General features: G+C 47.9%; 1 protein-coding gene across 2 annotated transcripts in view; it reads left to right on the forward strand.

Moving 5' to 3' along the window:
• Cdh3 (cadherin 3) overlaps positions 1 to 18,889 on the forward strand; it is a 43,251-nt gene that overhangs the window by 23,386 nt on the left and 976 nt on the right. The window contains exons 3-15 of one of the 2 annotated variants that reach the window (XM_013154966.3): positions 1,934 to 2,022; positions 3,485 to 3,610; positions 3,803 to 3,958; positions 4,061 to 4,205; positions 5,801 to 5,976; positions 6,560 to 6,688; positions 7,666 to 7,851; positions 8,848 to 9,089; positions 9,437 to 9,582; positions 10,312 to 10,536; positions 14,461 to 14,667; positions 17,241 to 17,371; positions 17,686 to 17,832. In XM_013154966.3, coding sequence (XP_013010420.2) covers positions 1,934 to 2,022; positions 3,485 to 3,610; positions 3,803 to 3,958; positions 4,061 to 4,205; positions 5,801 to 5,976; positions 6,560 to 6,688; positions 7,666 to 7,851; positions 8,848 to 9,089; positions 9,437 to 9,582; positions 10,312 to 10,536; positions 14,461 to 14,667; positions 17,241 to 17,371; positions 17,686 to 17,832 — 2,105 coding nt within the window. The remainder of the gene's footprint in view (positions 1 to 1,933; positions 2,023 to 3,484; positions 3,611 to 3,802; positions 3,959 to 4,060; positions 4,206 to 5,800; positions 5,977 to 6,559; positions 6,689 to 7,665; positions 7,852 to 8,847; positions 9,090 to 9,436; positions 9,583 to 10,311; positions 10,537 to 14,460; positions 14,668 to 17,240; positions 17,372 to 17,685; positions 17,833 to 18,889) is intronic. The other variant, XM_013154965.3, reaches the window with a different exon arrangement.

An 18,889-nucleotide genomic window follows, 5' to 3' on the forward strand; every position in this document is an offset into this window, starting at 1 on the left:
GATTTCACGCTCTCTGTAACTGTACACAGTGGTTTGCTCCATCCCACCTTGATGGGCATTTGCTGCTTTTATGATTTACTGTTGTGAATCATGGGGCAGTGAACATTATGTCTTTTGGTGAATGTGTACGTTGGAGTGGAACTGCTGGGCTCTGGGGAATGCGTATGCTTAGCTTCAGTACATATTGCTAAGCTGTTTTTCAGAGAATTGTTCCATTTTACACTCCCACATCAGATCTGCTCCGTGTGTGTGTTACAACTATGCGTAACATAACATTTCCCATTTTAAATATTTTAAAGTAAACCCTTCAGTGTCATTGAGTACGTTCACAATGATGTGCAACTGTCATAATTATCCATCACTACGATCTTTTCAAGATTCCAAACTGATGAAACTCCTAATGCCCATGAAACACTGTCTTCCCCCTGCCAGCCCCTCATAATCTCCACCCTCCATGTCTAGAATATGGCTATTCAGATAAGTAGAATCATACAGCACTTGTCTTTTTATGACTAGTCTTTTGTTTTTAATGCTTAAAGATTGAATCTGTGGCTTTGTATATGCTGAGCATGTTCTCTGCCTGCCCCAGCCCCAGCTTCATGTTTTCAAATTGATGCCTGATGTATCACCCAGACTGGGATTGAATTGGCTGGTCCTCCTGTCTCAGCCTCCTAGACTGCTGGGATTACAGGCATGTGCCACTGTACCTGGCCACTTTTTTTTCCCCTCATTTTGCTGAGACTTCTTGTTTTTATAGCAGCTGTCCTGGTGGGTATTAAGTGGCATCTCGTGGTTTTGATTTACATTTCTGTAATGATTAATGACATTGAGCATCTTTTCATAATGCTTATTAATTATTTTGTATATCTGCTTTGGGAAAAAATGTTTTTTCAAGTTCTTTATCTTTTTTTTTTTCTTCCTACAATTGGATTGTGTTTTTAGTATAAAATTTTAGGAGCTCTTTATATATTCTGGATAGTAATTCTTTAAAATTATACTTTTATACATTTGACTACTTTATCATATTCATATTACTAATGTATTTTTGTTATCCTTTCTTCTTTTAAGGAAATACATTTTTTAAACCACAGTGCTAATAATAATTTGAGACTAAAGACAGCCTTTCTATAAAGAGCAGTTAAGATCCCAGATGTTTATGTAGTCAGTTCAATGCTTTTACCCTTAATGTCCTTGAGCCTTGCAAAATTTTGGGCACAACGATGCCAGAGCATATTGTTGATGGTGTCTGGGGCTTGGTCCCTGGCAGGTAACCTGACTGTATGCTTTGGCCATGAGGAAGGGTGGGTAAGAATATTGTTTCTGAATGTCCTCTATGTGTGACTCAAAATCAAGCAGACCTGGTTTCTGAACTTCAGTTTTCTTGTGTTTGCAGAGGGGCTAATACTTTCTTTGGTAGAGTAAGCACATGAATGAAATAAACAGGTGCACTTCTCTCGCTGGTGGCTGGTAGTTATTAACTTAAAGTGCCCACTTGAAAGGGTGGCCTAGCAGAGGAGATTCAGAAGGAGCATGACAAACTGAAACAACCAGAGGTGGTCCTGAGTGGTCTTCGGGCAGCAGCGTGACAGGATACATACTGTGTACAGATGAACTTGAGGCCTCCAGAAAATGTTCCACTGCTAGCCATGGGCTGCTGTCACCAAATGTTTCTGATCCTGGTTGTCTGGCCTTGGGAACAAAGTGGGATCAGATCCACAAACTGACGGGAAGGGGCCCTCCATCCTGAGACCGAACCAGAGCCCTGTCTGAAAGTCGTATTGGTCACACCGCTTGTCAGAGGAAGTAGCCTCGCCTGCAGCCACTTGGTAACTGTCCTTGCTTCAGTCAGGGACTGACGTCAGGTGCTGTGTCCGCCTGGGTAGCTTCTAGAAGCCCCCTGTTTCCTAATAGTCTCTTTTTCCCTTCCCCACAGTAGCTCTCACCAGCCGCCCTGGGCAAGAGTTGGCCCCCCTTGGGACTGATAACGACGGCTTCACTGGATTGAGCTGGGGAACAGTCCAGGTAAGACACCTGCCCACCTGTCTGTATGGCCCAGACGCTGCAGATGTGCCTGGTCAGGACGGGAGGAGGATGTTCTCTGGGTGTGCTCAGGTTGCTGCTACCTGACAGTCCTTGGTTGCTACAGCTGTTGTAAGCAAAGGCATCCATCAGAGCAGGTGGGGCAGCCCTCCGCTGTGCGGCTGTCCGTGAGCATGGTGCTGGCCTAAGCAGGAAGTCGCTGCAGTGCCCACTAGGGGTGCCGGAGTCAGGCCAGCAGGGCAGCAAGAGCTGCCTTCCTTGGCACGGTTCACCCACTGCTCTTAATCCTTTGCCCCCCCACCACCACACCCCACTTCCCTTGCCTTGGCCATGTTATCCAAGGGACTCCAAGTGACGCCCATTCCATGAGGACTGCCAATCCCGTGAACCTCTGTGAGGTGTACTTAGGAGCACACCCCTCTCCCTTCTTTTTTCCTCCTTTCCTTCCTTTTCCTCCCTGCTCCCTTCTTCCTTTCACCTGGGCGTTAACTGAGAGCTTTAACACTGAGCTTCATGCCCAGCCCGTTTTGTATTTTGAGGCAGGTTCTCACAGTGGCCCAGGTTGGGCTTGAACTTGAGCTCCTCCTACCTCAGCATCCCGGAGTGCTGGGACCACTGCTGGGTACACAGAGCTCTTTTAATTTTTTTTTAATATAACTAATACAACTACATGACAAAAGTTTTTAAAATACCAGCACACATCTACAATCATAGCTGCTTGGGAGACCGAGGCAGACCCTCGCTCCACTGCTAAATAAATAAATAACAAACAGTGAACAATCTCATCGTTTGTCTCCATCTATTTGCCTGAAGCCCTGTCCACCAGTCTTAGAGAAGACACAGACAACTAGGGTGTCCAGGTTCTTTCCCTCTAGGGTTTACTTCTATATGTCATACATTTATTTATATTATATGTATTTAGAAAAATTGTATTGTTGAGTATATATAGATATAAAGATACTCTTTTCTTTCTTTGTGCAAAGCTAATGTATTATATATATATATGTCCATACTTTTCTTTTTGTGTATAACGATATATCAGTATACCTGTCTTTGTGTTAAGAAAATCTGAGCATGTGGTCTTATCTTCCAATGCTATTACACAAAAGATTGGAATGGTGCTGGCCCTTGAGCCCTATGTGTTTGTTAATAGAATTCTAAGCTCTACGAAGCTGTTTGTACCTTAATCTTTTCATTTAAAAACACATATCAAAGAGCTTTTCTTGCCAGCACATAGAGAACCTCCTTGTTCCTTTTTAGAGCTGCATAATATACTATCACATGAATGTGTTGTAGTGTATGGTCTTCTCTATACATGGACACTTAGATTGTTTCCAAATTTCCTTGGGCAGTTAGCCCATCTGTGTGTCTTTCTTCACCTTTAATTCTAGTAGGTGTTGCAGCTCTTTCCACATCCGGGTTAAGAGGTTTTCTAACCTTGCAGGAAAAGGAAGCTTTGAAGACCTCCACACCCAAACATGTCTTACGAAGACGCAAGAGAGAATGGGTGGTCCCACCAATATCCGTCCCTGAGAATGGCAAGGGTCCCTTCCCCCAGAGGCTGCATCAGGTATGATGATGGCTTCCCCCTGGGAGTATGGGTGGCTACAGGGACCCATCCAAAGGCCTGAGTGTGAGGTTTCTTGGTGCTGAGGCCCACAGAGCAAAGTCCTTGTCGGGGGAGCAGATTCTCATAAGGCTGTGCCCCCTCATCTCCCAGATGATTCTTTGCTGAATTAGCTGCTGTTTTCTTTGCTTTTAGCTCAAATCTGATAAGGACAAGGGCACCAAGATTTTCTACAGCATCACAGGGCCTGGGGCAGACCGCCCCCCAGAGGGTGTCTTCGACATTGACAAGGAGACGGGCTGGCTGCTGCTGAATAAGCCTTTGGACCGGGAGAAAATCGCTAAGTATGAGGCAAGTGGCCTTCTGTACCCATCATAAACGTCTGCCTGCCACAGGGCCCTAACCCTGAGGAGGAGGGAGTACCAAGCTGACCCCAGACCTCTGTGCTCACAGCTGTTTGGCCATGCGGTGTCAGAGAACGGCGCCTCCGTGGAGGAACCCAGGAACATCTCCATCATTGTGACGGACCAGAATGATCACAGACCCAAGTTCACCCTGGAGGTCTTCCGAGGGGGTGTCGTGGAGGGAGCCCGGCCTGGTAAGAGGACTAGAAGGACAATTGCTATGGGCTTCCTGAGGCCAGACCTTGCTTTGGAGCAACTTCTGGAACCATCTAGAAGTCAACCCAGATCCTTAAATACTGGGAGACCCCACCACTCTTTTTTCTTTCTTTCTTTTTTTTTTTTTTTGAGACACAGGGTTTTGCTCTGTAGCTCAGGCTGGCCTTGTACTCACAGTAATCCTCCTGCCTCAGCTTCCCAAATGCTGGGATTACAGGCATGCACCGCCATGCCCAGCTAGACGCCACTATCTTTGATTCCTTTGGCTGTGCATCAGATTACCTGGAATCATCTTAAAAATTCACAGTTTGCCAGTCTGTCTCAAGATTCCTGATTAAGAATCTTGCTTAATAAAATTCTAGCTAAAGAACAGAGTGATGCAGTAGAGCTCTGGTATCCATATATATGAAGACATCTGGAAGCTTCAGCCAACTCTGAGAACCCTTATTAGCGTAAGAGAGTGGTGACAAACCTATAGCACAAGGGCCACAGTGGGCTGTTTGTGTCACTGAAAGCCCGAGAAGGGTCGCCATCACTGGCTGAGGAGCTGCAGACTGAGATTTGAGTATTTGCCTCTTCACCAGCGATGAGTATGGGCGTGTTCTTGACTTCTGAGCCTCATTCACATCTGACCGTGGGCATGAGGGCGACCTTGGAGATTAGAAATAATGTGCAGCTGGGGGTGTAGTTCAGTGGTTAGAGCACCTGCCTGGCACACACACTTGTGTTCCATCCTCAGAACAAAAAGAAAGAAAAATAGAAAGAAGAAACAGAAAGAAAAAGCATATACATACAATTACTACAAAGCACTTGATATAAGCTTTTTTCAGTGAAGGTGCCTACAAGGAAGGCAGCAGGGGCAGGACGGTGCTAGAACATGGCCTACGGAGAGTAGGAAAAACTGGCGGGAATGAAGCAGAGGCTGTTTGGAACCAGCGGCCATAGATGCTCTTTTTTCCCCCTCGATGCTGGGGATCATAGTAGATGCATAGTCACAGCCTCCAAGATGGATGTTGATGGAGGGAAGGTTTCTCTCTCTGTTACTGGAAACTTCAGAGAAGCATGAGTTGAGTAGCCTTCCAATCACATAAATTCCTACAACAAAAACAGTCTTAAACAAGATCAAACTCTCTTTTTTTCCTCTTTCCTTATATTTAGGAAGCCTAGAAGTAGCCAGTCAGTCCAGGCTGGAATTTAAAGACTTAGAGCTAGGTTTCTTCTGTTTTGTTTTTTCTGCTATTTTATACCTTGTTTTTATGGTTAACTCAACTGGGGTTGCTAGAGCTCCAGCCATTACACCTGGAAGAAGGGCTGAGGTGAGAAGATAAACCGTCGATCAGGGTTTATTCTCACAGTCATAACTGGCTGCAAGAGGGCTGGAAACAGGACTTGTTCAAGGTGAGTCTGTGCCTACGTGAAGACCACATTGTTAAGAAAGGAGAGAGAGGAAAGTGGGCAAAACTAGCAATCTCTGCCACAGAGTAGAAAATGGGTCCAAGCTGATGAGCAGGGCAGAACCTCCCGGAATCCAGAAGTAGGCAAGGCTGGACTCACTCACCCTTCCTGTCTCCAGGTACTTCTGTGATGCAGGTGACAGCCACGGACGAGGACGATGCCATCACCACCGACAACGGGGTGGTTGCTTATTCCATCCACAGCCAAGAACCCAAGGACCCACACGACCTCATGTTCACCATCCACCGGAGCACGGGCAGCATCAGTGTCGTCTCCAGCGGCTTGGACCGGGAGGTGAGTGGACATTAGGGAGGGTGCCCATCAGCTTCCCCATGCTGAGCCTGAAGCTGAGGTCACAGTGGGACAGCGGGGACCCCAGGCCCTTGGGTGGTGCTGCGGTTCTCACATGCCGAAGGCCCACAGCTCCCCTGGGCCAGTGCGCTGCTGCCACAGTCCCCTTGGAGGAGGAGGAGGCAGCCGTGAAGTGCAAACTGCAGATATTTCCTGTGGGTTCCCTCATTTCCTCTTGGAACGGCTCACTTGGTGGGCACGTTCCCAGATGTGTCCCTGGTGTGCCACAAAGTGGAATGAGCTGCACGGATGCTGGAGCCGTCTTCTGTTTCCTAGTTAATAACTTCACTACAAATCTGTACTTAGAGCTCCCTTCATGGGGTACCTGGGGACAGGCCCAGCTCTGCCCTCTGCTCCTGTTGGGTCTGGCAGGGGTGAACACGGGTCAAGAAGTCTCGAGACAATTGTGAGAGCAGGGAGCTCACCCCTGCCTGGCACCCTGCCGAGGCTGTGTCTCCCGGAGCCATGTAGGGGGCTCCTCAGAATGGACTCATCGTGGGTTCCTCCCCACCTGCTTTCTCTGCAGAAAGTCCCGGAGTACACACTGACCATCCAGGCCACGGACATGGATGGCAATGGCTCCACCACCACAGCAGTGGCGATCGTGGAAATCCTCGATGCCAATGACAATGCTCCCATGTTTGATCCCCAGAAGGTAATGCACGCTCCTTCCTTCCTTCTTCCCTCATCACTAATGAAGGGCTAGGTTCTTCCTTTCTCACAAAACTCAGACCGGTCCAAGTGGCTTCAAGTCCTAGTCCCACAGCTTATTAGCCGTGTGACCTCAGGCAAACTCTCTAACCCTCTGGACCAGGTTTCTAGTCTGCTTTGCTCTAAGTATCACATAGATACTCAGTACAAAAATCCTTATTGATGTGGAAACTTTATTGACAGAAGACTTAGTGACAGTCAGGTGACCCTGCCCCATCTCTAGAGAGCTCGAGCTGCTGAACTTAATTTATGCCTGATTAAAAACTTACTCTAAGAGGCTGGAAATGCATGAGACTCTGGGTTTAATCCCCAGCCCTGCCTCCACACCCCAGATTATTCTAAGCAAGTGACTTCCCAGTCTTTGCCATCAGCCCACGACGTCCATCAAAGTTCCCGGCCAGTGCCCCAGCAGTCAGGCATCTGCCCTTTTGTTTCATTTTGTGTTTTGGGGACAGGTCTCACTATGTAGTTCAGGCCGGCTTTGAACTCATGGTGGTCCTCCCACTTTACCTCCTGGGTTCTTGGATTACAGGCATGCGCCACCTCTCCCGGCCCATCCACCCTTCTTTCCACCTTCCTTGTAGACTGTTGATCTCGGTGAGCTAGGTATACTCGCTAGCTACATTTGGCAGGGGACTTAGACACCGAAACCAGGGCGACTCCAGGAGCATCGGGCCCTGGGAGAGTGAAGACAGGCCCAGGGTTGATGTGGTTTGTCCTGGAACCTGCGAGGCTGATGCTCAGGACCTCCTGTACTTGTGTGTGCCGTAAAAACCTGCTAAGGAGTTTGGGGCCCAGGAAAAGATAAAGCGTTAGGGCTCCCCAGAAGTGGTAAGGAGGATCACAGTCCCTGAAAACTGGAACAGCCTCTCGGGGTGCTCAGTCTCTCCCCTCTGAGTGCGCTGTTTCCTGCACTGACAGTATGAGGCCCAGGTGCCTGAGAACGCAGTGGGCTTTGAGGTGCAGAGGCTGACAGTGACCGACCTGGATGCCCCCAACTCCCCTGCATGGCGTGCCAGCTACCACATTGTGGGAGGCGACGACGGGGACCATTTTACCATCACCACCGACCCTGAGAGCAACCAAGGCATCCTGACAACCCAGAAGGTGAGTCCCTTTGGGATTTGAGCAAAGGGCCCGCCTGAAGTGGCTTCCAGGACCAGGGGACATCGTCTGCCTGGGGCCACAGGTAGGAGCCGCACGGTGCTTCCCTCCCAGAGCCTCCTCCAGCCGTATCCTGGCATCATGCTGCTAGTTTTGCATTATTCTTTGACATATCTAGGTATTTGGATAGCAAAGTGTTTTTAACTACTTAGTCAGCACATTCTTGCCTCTCAAAAAAACAATTATTCAAGCTAACTCATGCTTTTTAGGAAAATAAGAGTACCCCAACTGTGAGATAAAGGAGAAGTTGACTGGAAAAGTTACTGAATACAAATACTTCAATAATGTAAACTTTGGGGCACAATATACTAAAAAACATGGAGAAGTGGCCAGTTACTTAAATCTCTCTGTAGACTCACCCAAATGCAGTAGATTCTGTATGTTGCCCTGGGGACACATACCACAAATGGTTTTCGTGTCTTTTTAGAATAGTGAACAAATTCTTGAAAAAGCCCTAAACAAATTAAGTTACAAGTTTCTCTTAGAAGCTCCAATCCTGGAGAATCCAATATATATTAAAGCCATACCAAAAACTTAGTTTACATGTAAAACATGTTCTAGACTGTAATTATAAACAGAGCTTTCATATCCATGAATGTACAAATGTCAAAGGAGCCATTGACAAGTCACATGGGATATGGGGTCAGGCCTTTGTGTTCATAAAATTGTGAAACATGGGGATCCTGCCGCAGCTTACAAATGCCAGTGGCGCCCGTGGGCATGACAGCTGGAATGCCTCTGTTACTTTCTAAAATACCCCCTAGTGTCGCCACTTCTGTGAGAATCCCTCTCGATGTCTACTCAGGAAAAACAGGAGGCTTTTGGGATGGGGGTAGAGCAGGATTATTGGCGGGGGCCTCAGTCGCCTCACTGGGGGCCGTTTCTTTCTGATGGCCACAGGCCTCACAAAATGGCCGTTCCTTGTTTCTTCTCTCCTAGGGCTTGGATTTTGAGGCCCAAAACCAGCACACACTATATGTCCAAGTGACGAACGAGGCTCCCTTTGTGGTGAAGCTCCCAACCTCCACAGCCACTGTCGTGATCCACGTGCAGGATGTGAATGAGGCCCCTGTGTTTGTCCCACCCTCCAAAGTCATTGAGACCCAGGAGGGCATCTCCGCTGGGGAGGCTGTCTGCACCTACACTGCACAGGACCCTGACAAGGAGGATCAGAAGATCAGGTACTCGGGAGCTGGGCTCTGAGCCTGCCACAGGCACCAGCCCGGTGGGCTGCTTTTTCTAATTATTAAAGATTGTTCAGTATTTTGAACGCTGCACCAGGCTTCTCCTTCCTTCCATGCTTGTAGCTAAAGATTCCAGATGAGGGGCCAGGGACAGATATGTCCTCTTTTCTTGTGTATCTCTGCTGGTCTCAGCTGCTACTTGAGGTTCCATCTGCAGTAAGAAGCTTTTCCCATGGGCCTTTGGAGCCCAGTGACCATCTGCAGGTGGTCTGAGGAGTTTTTGACAGATGACAGCAGAATTCCAAATATTCTGGATGTGATCCTTCTCTGCTCTTCCTCTCCAGCTACCACATCCTGACAGACCCAGCCAAGTGGCTAGCAATAGACTCGGACAGTGGACAGGTCACTGCTATAGGCCTCCTAGACCGTGAGGATGAGCAGTTTGTGAGGAACAACATCTACAAAGTCACGGTCTCAGCCACTGACAACGGTGAGAGCTTCCTTCCAGCCCCTCCACAAGGGAGGCCTTCACGTCCCATGTCACTTGCCATAGCATGTCTCCCCTCCAGCAAGGGATGGGGGTTAGGGTAGGCAGCAAACGGGTCTGAACTTAAAGGGCTCTTTCAGAGGACTCTTACAAAGACCACTCCCAGGGTGAAGTCGTGACCCTGATTTTCCTAATACCCAAGAGTCAGGAGGGGTCCTGAAAACTCCCTTCAACCTAAATTTTTGGATCACTGAACCTTGAATTGGCTTCAGTTTCCCCTTGAAGTTGATTGATAAAGGATTCCTGGAAGTGCCATGATTGATTAGTGATGTCACCCCATGAGGGATGGGGATTATGATGTAACTAAGGCCCGGAGGCAGGTTTCCTGAAGCTCATCAGCAAACACTGGCCAACCCCCAAAGTGGCCAGCGGGTTTTTTGTTCTGTGATAGGTTGTCAGGACTCTCTGGGTTCTGTGGCCGCAGCTGTACTGAGATTGTTTAGTGCTGTCTACTGTGGACACAAGCGAGAAGTTTGATTGATTGCCATGTATAGATCAAGTGGCATCACTGGTTTGGTGCATGCTGAAGCCTAGGGACTTTAGGAGTCAGAGCTAACTGGGGAGCAGGAGCCTTTCCGAGGATGACCAAGTAGGTCTTAGGCAAGCTTAATGTTCTTCAGCTGCAGCCGAGGGCAGATGCTGAAGAGATATCCTGTGTGTACTTATGAACAGGGAACCCTCCCGCCACTGGCACAGGGACCCTCCTGCTAACGCTTACTGACATCAACGACCACGGCCCGATCCCCGAGCCCCGTCAGTTCACCATCTGCAATGAAAACCCGGAGTCCCAAGTGCTGAACATCACAGACAAGGACCTGTCCCCCAACTCCTACCCTTTCCAGGCCCGGCTCGTTTTTGACTCGGACATCCACTGGATGGCAGAGGTCAGTGAAAAAGGTAAGTGGCGTTAGCACGGGTGGGTGCTGGTTCTGCCGGGTGGGCATCTGCCCCATACGAGGACCCCACACAAAGTCCTGTTCTAGAAGGACTTTGGTTACTTCTGGGTCAAAAAGTAATGGATGCCTCAAGAACATCAATCAAATGGCATTTACTTTATGGCAGGGAGGCAGCTCAGTGGCAGAGTGCTTGCCTAGCATTTCTGAGGCTGTGAGTAGATCTCCCAGCACCACACACACATACACACATACACACATACACACAAGCTAGTTGTTGGCCTAGATATGCATTTTCAATTCTATAGGAGCCCCAAAAGACCTTAATACCCCATCCAGCCTTCCTGGACAGATGGGAAAAGACCCAGAGGTGAGAGATTTGTCTAATGTCACCTAGCAAGAGGTGGACTCTAGCATGGGGCTGGGGACATACCACAGTGCATGCTTGGCAGGTGGGGTTTGAGCCTCAGTATCACGCATGCATATACACACGCACAATCACACACTCTAGCACAGAAATGTCAACTGCCATTCACCGAGTGCTTCAGTTCAGGTGCTTCGCACTAAATTACTGAATCCTGAGGCCAGCCCTACAGAGGAGGTAGTACTGTTGCTTAGTGGCTCTCACAAGCATGTTTTACAAATGAGAAAACCAGGGCCTACAGAAGCTTAAATATCTTGCTAGAGATACCACAGCTAGCGAAAAATACTGGCACCACGATTTTAATCCAGACTTTTTTTTTTAAAGCAATACTAGGGATTGAATCTTAGCTTGCATACAGAACTACGTCCCCTAAGCCTTTTTTTAGTGGCGGGGGACAAAGTCTCACTTTATAGTTCAAGCTTGCCTGGAACTTGCTGCAATGTGTAGTCTAGTCTGGCCTTGTTCCTGTGGCAATCCTTCTGCCTCAGCCTCCCAAGCACTGGCATTGAAAAGTGTGCACTACCACACCTGTTTTGTTTGTTTTGTTTTGAGGCAAGGTCTTGGTCAATTAACTGGGCTGGGCTCAAATTTAGAAATCTTCTAACCACGAATATGGCTCAGTGGCACAAGTGCCTGCCTGACAAGTGTGAGGTTTGATTCCCCATACCCAAAAAAGCCTTCTACCTCTCCCTCCCAGAGGGCTGGGATTATAGGCATGCACCATCACACCAGCTTAATCAAGGCGTTTGATGTACCATGATGCTCTGCTGCCAATCATTTATTGAACCCTGGCTATGCAAGGTGCTCTCTTTCTCTCTCTCTCTCTCTCTCTCTCTCTCTCTCTCTCTCTCTCTCTCTCTCATTATCTCTGTCTGTCTGTCTCTATTTCTCTATCTCTGTCTCTCTCTCTCTATTTAATATTTCTACCAAACTCTGGTCAGAGTTTTCATCCCTATACAGAGATGAAAGTGAGGCTGGTGGGGAGCGGGGTTAAACAGCACGCCTCAGGACCCCGCGTGGGCGAGAAGTAGAAGTTGAAGCCAGAAGACAGATAATAGGAAACAGAGACAGATGTTTTGCAAATTGAAAGAAGGCCAAGAATAGAGGAAGGGGAAGGGAGAGGAGGAGAGGGGACATAAAAAGAATCAAAACAGATTATGCACAGGTGCCAGCTCCTCATAGTGAATTGTAATCATCATGTACTGCAAACATGTACTAATAAAAGTTACGAATAAAAGGAATTTGAAGCCAGGCTTGGACTCCGGAGCCTCTGGTCCTCTCATTCCCATCTACCTGTGACAAGGTGTATCCCTGCTCCCAGTGGGGAGCCAGAGAATCAGTACATTCAGATTCTGCCTCCTAGGAAACCCAGTGCTGCGTTTCTGTTACAGCAGTATTCCCAGGCCTGCTGCAGATAACCACATTTTCTCATTTTTATGAGTCCTGTGATTTTGGTGTGTACATCCAACACCTTCCTTTGCAAAGCCCACACTAGTCTGTTACCACCTTGTTGCCTAGAAGCCATAATTTTTTCCCTCTCAGATTGTGTCATGTAAGAGCTTGAACTCTAGAGCTAGATGCTCAAGACCCAACTCCTTCATTTACTGGACATCAGCTTTGTGGCTGTTGGCAACTCACTGAACTCCCTGTGCCTCAGTTCCTTATCTGTAGAATGGGATTGGTATGTGTACCTGCTTCCTACTAGCCTCTGTAACAATAAGTGAATGCATGGACCCATCTTCAATGCTGTTTCTTCCTAGCAGCAGTCACAGATACGGCTCCATCAAGATACTGATACCTGGTTCTTGGTTTTGATTTGTTTATTCTATTTGCTCCTGTCCTTGGTTATCAAGGAAATTCATCCATGTGACCTCGGCCTAATGACTTGATTCCTTCAGCCTCGATTTCTGTATTTATAAATTAGGTTAATGACAGTAGCTGCCTCTTAATGTTGAGGTCAGGGGTAGTGGAAGGGGCTGGCTTATGATAAGTGTCCATTTAGTCAGTCCTGCTGTTAGCAATAGCATCTGAGCAGCCAGCCCTCCAGCATGGCACAGATGTTTTGATAATGCACCCATGTTGGCCTCTCCTTGTGGGACACCAGATGCTCAGACTGCAGAACTATCTCTGTCCACCACTGCCAAATGGGAATGATAAATTCTACTCCTGGCCTTTTTACTAAGTGTGGGCAGAACACAACACTCGCACACACACACCCTTGTCTTATTCTGGGAATCAGACCCAGGTCCTTGGGTACCGCTAAGCTACATCCCAGCCCATATGGAGAGTCTTTAAAATAGAAATGGCTTATGCTCAGTGCTGAAAGAACCCTACAAGCCCTGCAAGCCTGGGGTTAGGAAGTAAGAGGTCATTTGGTGGGCGTGAGTTTGTGCCTGCATGTAATGCTGGAGATAATCCAGCATGAAGGGAAAAGTTCTGCCCGTACTACCCATACTCTTGAGAAAGCTAGGTCTAATTGTAACTGAAAGCCTTTTATTGAACCCCTGGCCTCACATTCCTTACCCGCAAACATCCTGCGCCTCCTCACTCTGGCTTTGCTGAGTTTCTCAGCACAGTGCCCATGTATGTGCCACTGTAGGGCTCCAGGGACCAGTTAGCCCCAGGCTGATGGCAGCATCTCAGGCATCCCTGATGCAATGTGCAGCCACTAATGCTATGATGACCGGGGTCGGCATCCTGGCCCATCTGCTTAACACCAGCACTTAAATACCCAAGTCACATGCATTTGGATTTAGCCACCATAGGACAGTCGCTGGAAATACAACTGTCTTATATGTAAAAATTCGGTCATATAGTGGAAGTAAAAACCTTACAAGAGCAAAATAATAAAGGACAGTCGGTATTCAAATGAGAAAATAAGGGGCCCTTAATATGAATATTAAACTATGAGGTTGGCTACCTCTTGGGAAGAATAATGTATTAAATGCTGTGGTTATTGGATTTTTTCAATACTAGGGATTGAACCACTGAGTTACATCCCCAACAGTTTTTATATTTTGAGACAGGATCTTGCTGAGTGACCCAGGCTGGTCTTGAACTCATAATCCTCCTACTCCAGACTCCCAAGTAGCTGGGATTATAGGCATGTGCCACTGCACCTTGTTACTGTTTTGTTTTTTAATAAAATGGCTGGGGTTATAGTTCAGTGCCACAGTGCCTGCCTGGCAAGCGCGAGGTCGTAAGTTCAATTTCTGATGCCATAAAAAAATTTAAAATGAATATTTCTTGATGGTGAATGTTGCTTTAGCTACATGTTATTTTGGGAGCGCTGGCTGATGGGACCCCGGGTTTCCTGCGTGCTAAGCTTATGCTCTACCCAGACCCAGGTACCTACTTTCATCACTGGGTGGGCTGGAGGCTGCTCTTGGTCTGTGTCTCTTGCTCGGTCACAGAGGTCCTTCTAGACCTTCATCATGGAGCTCCCACCATCATCGGTTCACACCACCTAAGATGTACCCAGCTAAAAAACTGTCTGTACATTAGGAGACACAGTGGCCTTGTCCCTGAAGAAGTTCCTGAAGCAAGACACCTACGATGTGTACCTCACTCTGTCTGATCATGGCAACAATGAGCAGCTAACAGTGATCAAAGCCACCGTGTGTGACTGCCGCGGCCACGTGGTGTCCTGCCCCGATCCCTGGAAGGGCGGCTTCATCCTCCCCATCCTGGGCGCTGTTCTGGCTCTGCTGGGTGAGTATCTGATGGTAGGGTCAAGAGATCTGCCTCTTCTCCTAATTCCTGGGGCTAACGGGCCACCAACATGGCCCACATTCTCTAAATTCTTCTAATTCCAAGAGTGTCATTCAGTCAGTAGTTATTTCTGGGCGCTTCTGGAATATGTCAGGTGTTGGTGACACAGTGGTGAGCAAGCAGGCTTGACCCTCCTATGATGAGCCCTTGAGGCTGGCGCTGTGGTCTGGGTGGTCTCTGGCTAATGAGCAGTACCAGGAATTTGTTAGGCAGATTCTCCAACCCTGCCCCAGATCTGGCGACCCGGAAACGGAAGGATGAGGCCCAGTAATCCGTGTTTGGACAAATGCTCAATAAGTTCTGATGCATGCCAGAATCGGAGAGCTTACTGGTGTGAGGGAATGGGTGGGTATAGCATGAACTTAGCATACACAAGCCTGAGTTTGATTCCCAGCACCACCAAAGCAAAACAAAAAATGAATTTCTTTGCTTTAAGGTAGAACTTATCACAGTTGCTTGTTTCCACCCTTTACTTTGGTCCTTACACAGAAAACCAAATATGAATGTAAAGCCACCCAGCACTTGGGAAGCTGGTGAGGCAGGAGGATTGTTGCAAATTCCAGACCAGCCTGGGCTACAAAGTGAGCTCAAGGCCGGTCTGAAATGCATAGTGAGACCCTGTCGCAAAAGAGTGTGAAAGAGCAAGTTTTCGTTAATCAGCGTACAGGACTCCAAGCACAGCTTTCAGCACTGGAGTGAAGCACTTCCCGAAAACAGCAGAGCACTGTCCTCCTGGACGCCCAGCACAGAGCCGGGTGTGGCTGTAGAGGGGAGAGAGTGGGAACAGGCATGCTGTGTTAAGATGGCATAAGAAGTCTGCAGTTTTAAGCAAGATAAGCAGGAAAGGTAAAAAGCATATTCGAGTAAGATCTGAAAGAGGCAAGGAAGCCAACCATGCAGGTATCTAGGGCACAGCGAATGCAGAAATGCCGAGCCAGCTTTGTGCTTGGTGCATGCAGGCAACAATGGGTGCCGTGGGAAAAGCAAGCGGGAAAAGTGGGAAATGAGGGCCGGCCGAGGGATGCTAGATGAAGCGGATCATGGTGCTGGGCCTTGTAGACGGTGTAAGGACTCAGAGCGGAGCAGCGATGTAATTTGAGTTACATTTTGCAAGCTTCCTACTGACCAGACGATAGGGAGGCAGAGGTGGAGGTGGGGAGAACATTGGGAGGCTGATTCCATAATCCCGGCTGAGACTGGTGGCTCGGAGAAAGATGGCAGCATTCAAGGTGTCAGTGCAGACTGATGTCACAGAAGGAGCGAGCTGCGATTCCCAGGCTTTGGGCCTGAGCAAGTTGAAATGTGGAGTTTGTGTTTACCAGTTTGGAAAGGACCACGGCAAGAGATTTGCGGCTGGGCAGTTAGACTCATCAGCGTTGGATTTAGGTGATAAATCCAGTTGCTATCTTACTCCTCCCCCACATCCAGTGAGAAGGAAAAAAAAGGGAAGTGAAGTTACCATCTGTGTGTAGCTTGAGAACTTTAGATTTCCAAGTCTTTTTATTTTTTTTTTTTTTGTAAGATTTTTTTTTGGTCTTTTTCGTTTTTATCGGTACCAGGGATCGAACTCACGACTGCCTGCTTGCAAGGCAGGTGCTTATGCCGCTGAGCTAAATCCCCAGCCCCTAGATTTCCAAGTCTTGTCTGGGCAGAGAAGCAGCGTGGTTCCATCAGAAAAAAGTAGCAACTCAAAGCAGAGGCTGCATCGTCTCACATGGAACTGCCAGGGGAAGGGCAGGGGAGCCCCTAACACAGAGTTAACTGGGTGCAGTCTGAGAGCTAGGGAGAGCAGGCAGGCCTTAGCTGGCCAGTTCCCCCAATGTACAAATAACGCTGCCAGCCTTCAAACCTGTATCACTAAGTCAGTCCCTGTCTTAGAATTGCAACATAGCATTTGCACCCAAGATCAAATTACTACACCATAGCCTAGCAAAGGAGGGGCACATGCCTGTAATCCTATACTTGGGAGGCTGAAGCAGAAAGATCTCAAGTTCAAAGCCAACTTGGGCTACATAGTGAGACTCTGTCTCAAAAACAAAAACAAAAAAAACTGTACCTTTTTTTGTTATTGTTTTTGCTTGGTTTTTTTGGGTTTTTTTTCTTTTTTTTTTTTTTTTTTTTTTTGGTCTTTTTGGTCTTTTTGAGACAGGGTCTTACCACGCAGTTCAGGCTGACCATTAGCTCACGTTGCAGCCCAGACTGATCTCAAACTTGCAGCAATCTTGCCTCAGCCTCCCGAGAGCTGGAATTACAGGTGTGTGTCACCATGTCCAGCTACTACACCATACTGAAGTTGTATTATCTTGCTTTTAACTTCAAGTGCATGACTAGCTTAGGAGGTATCTGGTGACCAAGAGTCTCGTTGAAAGTTAACAATTGCTGGGAGGTTCCCATCCCACAAAAGAATTTCCCTAAGAACCAATCGTCCAATCGACTGTGTAGGGGCTCTAGGGCTGGAGGGCTTGGTGGCCACGTGGTCAGGGGTGAGCATTCTTATTCGCTGACTCCTTCAGTCCTCCTGTTGGTGCTCCTCTTGCTGGTGAGAAAGAAGCGAAAGGTCAAAGAGCCTCTTCTGCTCCCAGAAGATGACACGCGTGACAATGTCTTCTACTATGGTGAAGAGGGTGGCGGTGAAGAGGACCAGGTAGGTCGGGGGCGCCTGGCAGCTGGGAGGTGGAGTCCCTCAAGGCCACTGGGTCAGCCACCAAAACATGGGTTGGTCTTACCAGCTTCCTCTTCTGAAGGGGCCTGGCCCATTGCTGTAGTCTCCTTGACTAGGCCAAGTGGGCCTTGAGTCTGAGCTTAATTTGGAAGGACAAGGGGGCAGGGCACAAGGTCATTCAGGAGTCTCTGACATCTACCAATGTGCTAAGATCCACCTATGGACCAGAGCACCCACGAGGTGAGTGGTAACGGATGGGGACATTTAACTGTGTAATCTCATTCATTTTTGCAAAGGACTATGACATTACCCAGCTCCATCGGGGTCTAGAGGCCAGGCCTGAGGTGGTTCTCCGCAACGATGTAGCCCCAACCTTCATGCCCACACCCATGTACCGTCCCCGGCCAGCCAACCCTGATGAAATCGGCAACTTCATCATTGAGGTAAGACACAGCAGGCAGCCTAGGGCAGCCCTTAGTCAAACCCAATACAAGCAGCACAGAACAAGCATGAGGTTTTAGCTCTGGGTTCAAATCCTAGTTCTGCCACCAAAATAGCTATGTGACCCCTACATACTTGAATACCTCTGGGCTTCAGTTGCTTTCTTCATAAAACCCAGTTTTGTAGACTGCTGTAATCCCAATACTCAGAAGGCTGAGCCAGAAGGATTTCAGAGTTTGAGACCACTCAAAAGTAGTAAGTTCTGGACTATCCTAAACTATGTAGTAAGACTTGTCTCAAAAAAAAAAATAAATAAATAAATGGAATACTTTATTAATTTATTCAAACTTAGCCTTTGTTAGAATTCTCTGGAACCAGAATACCTAGATTTCAATTTTAGTGATTCCAGGAGATTTCAATATGGAGGAAAATTTATTTCACAAAGTGAGCTAAGAAGCACCTAGAACAATTCTGGATCAGGCTCCAAAAACTTCCTGCCTTTGGGACCACCTGGGAGCATCCATGCTCACCGGAGCTTCTGATTCACACTCAGGAGCTGGAATCCATTGATTTCACTGTGACCCTGGGCTTTTATTCCCCAAGTAAATAGAAAACGCAGACCATGAGTTTGGCACGTGCAAAGTCTGTGACAGGAGCCAAGCACAGCCTGACTCCTAGTTAGCCGTCAATGACTTAAGGTTCTTTGAGTTGAAAGTCGAAACTGGGTGGGCCTGTTGGTCAGCAGCAGTGGACAGGAGGCCTCAGCCCAACTTAGTACTCAGTCTGTTTTCTCTCCTGCACAGATGGCAACTAAACTGCTTACACACACACACACACACACACACACACACAAGGCTTTTCCACAAATAGTCCATAAGTGAACCTCTTAGCTTGAGTATGCCAGAAGAGTGCTGTACAAAAAACCAGATTGTGTCACATGGGGCGAAGGTGGTCAGAGCAGCTGTTCAGAGACCACACTTCGGTGCCAAAACCTGGAGCTTTGCCCTCTGGGTGGATGCAGGTGGCTGGAAAGACGGGGGGTCACCCCTAGTGTGTGGA

Source organism: Cavia porcellus, unplaced genomic scaffold (genome assembly GCF_034190915.1).
Source record: "Cavia porcellus strain 051 isolate PalLab524CR breed Dunkin Hartley unplaced genomic scaffold, mCavPor4.1 scaffold_4, whole genome shotgun sequence".
NCBI lineage: Eukaryota > Metazoa > Chordata > Mammalia > Rodentia > Caviidae > Cavia > Cavia porcellus.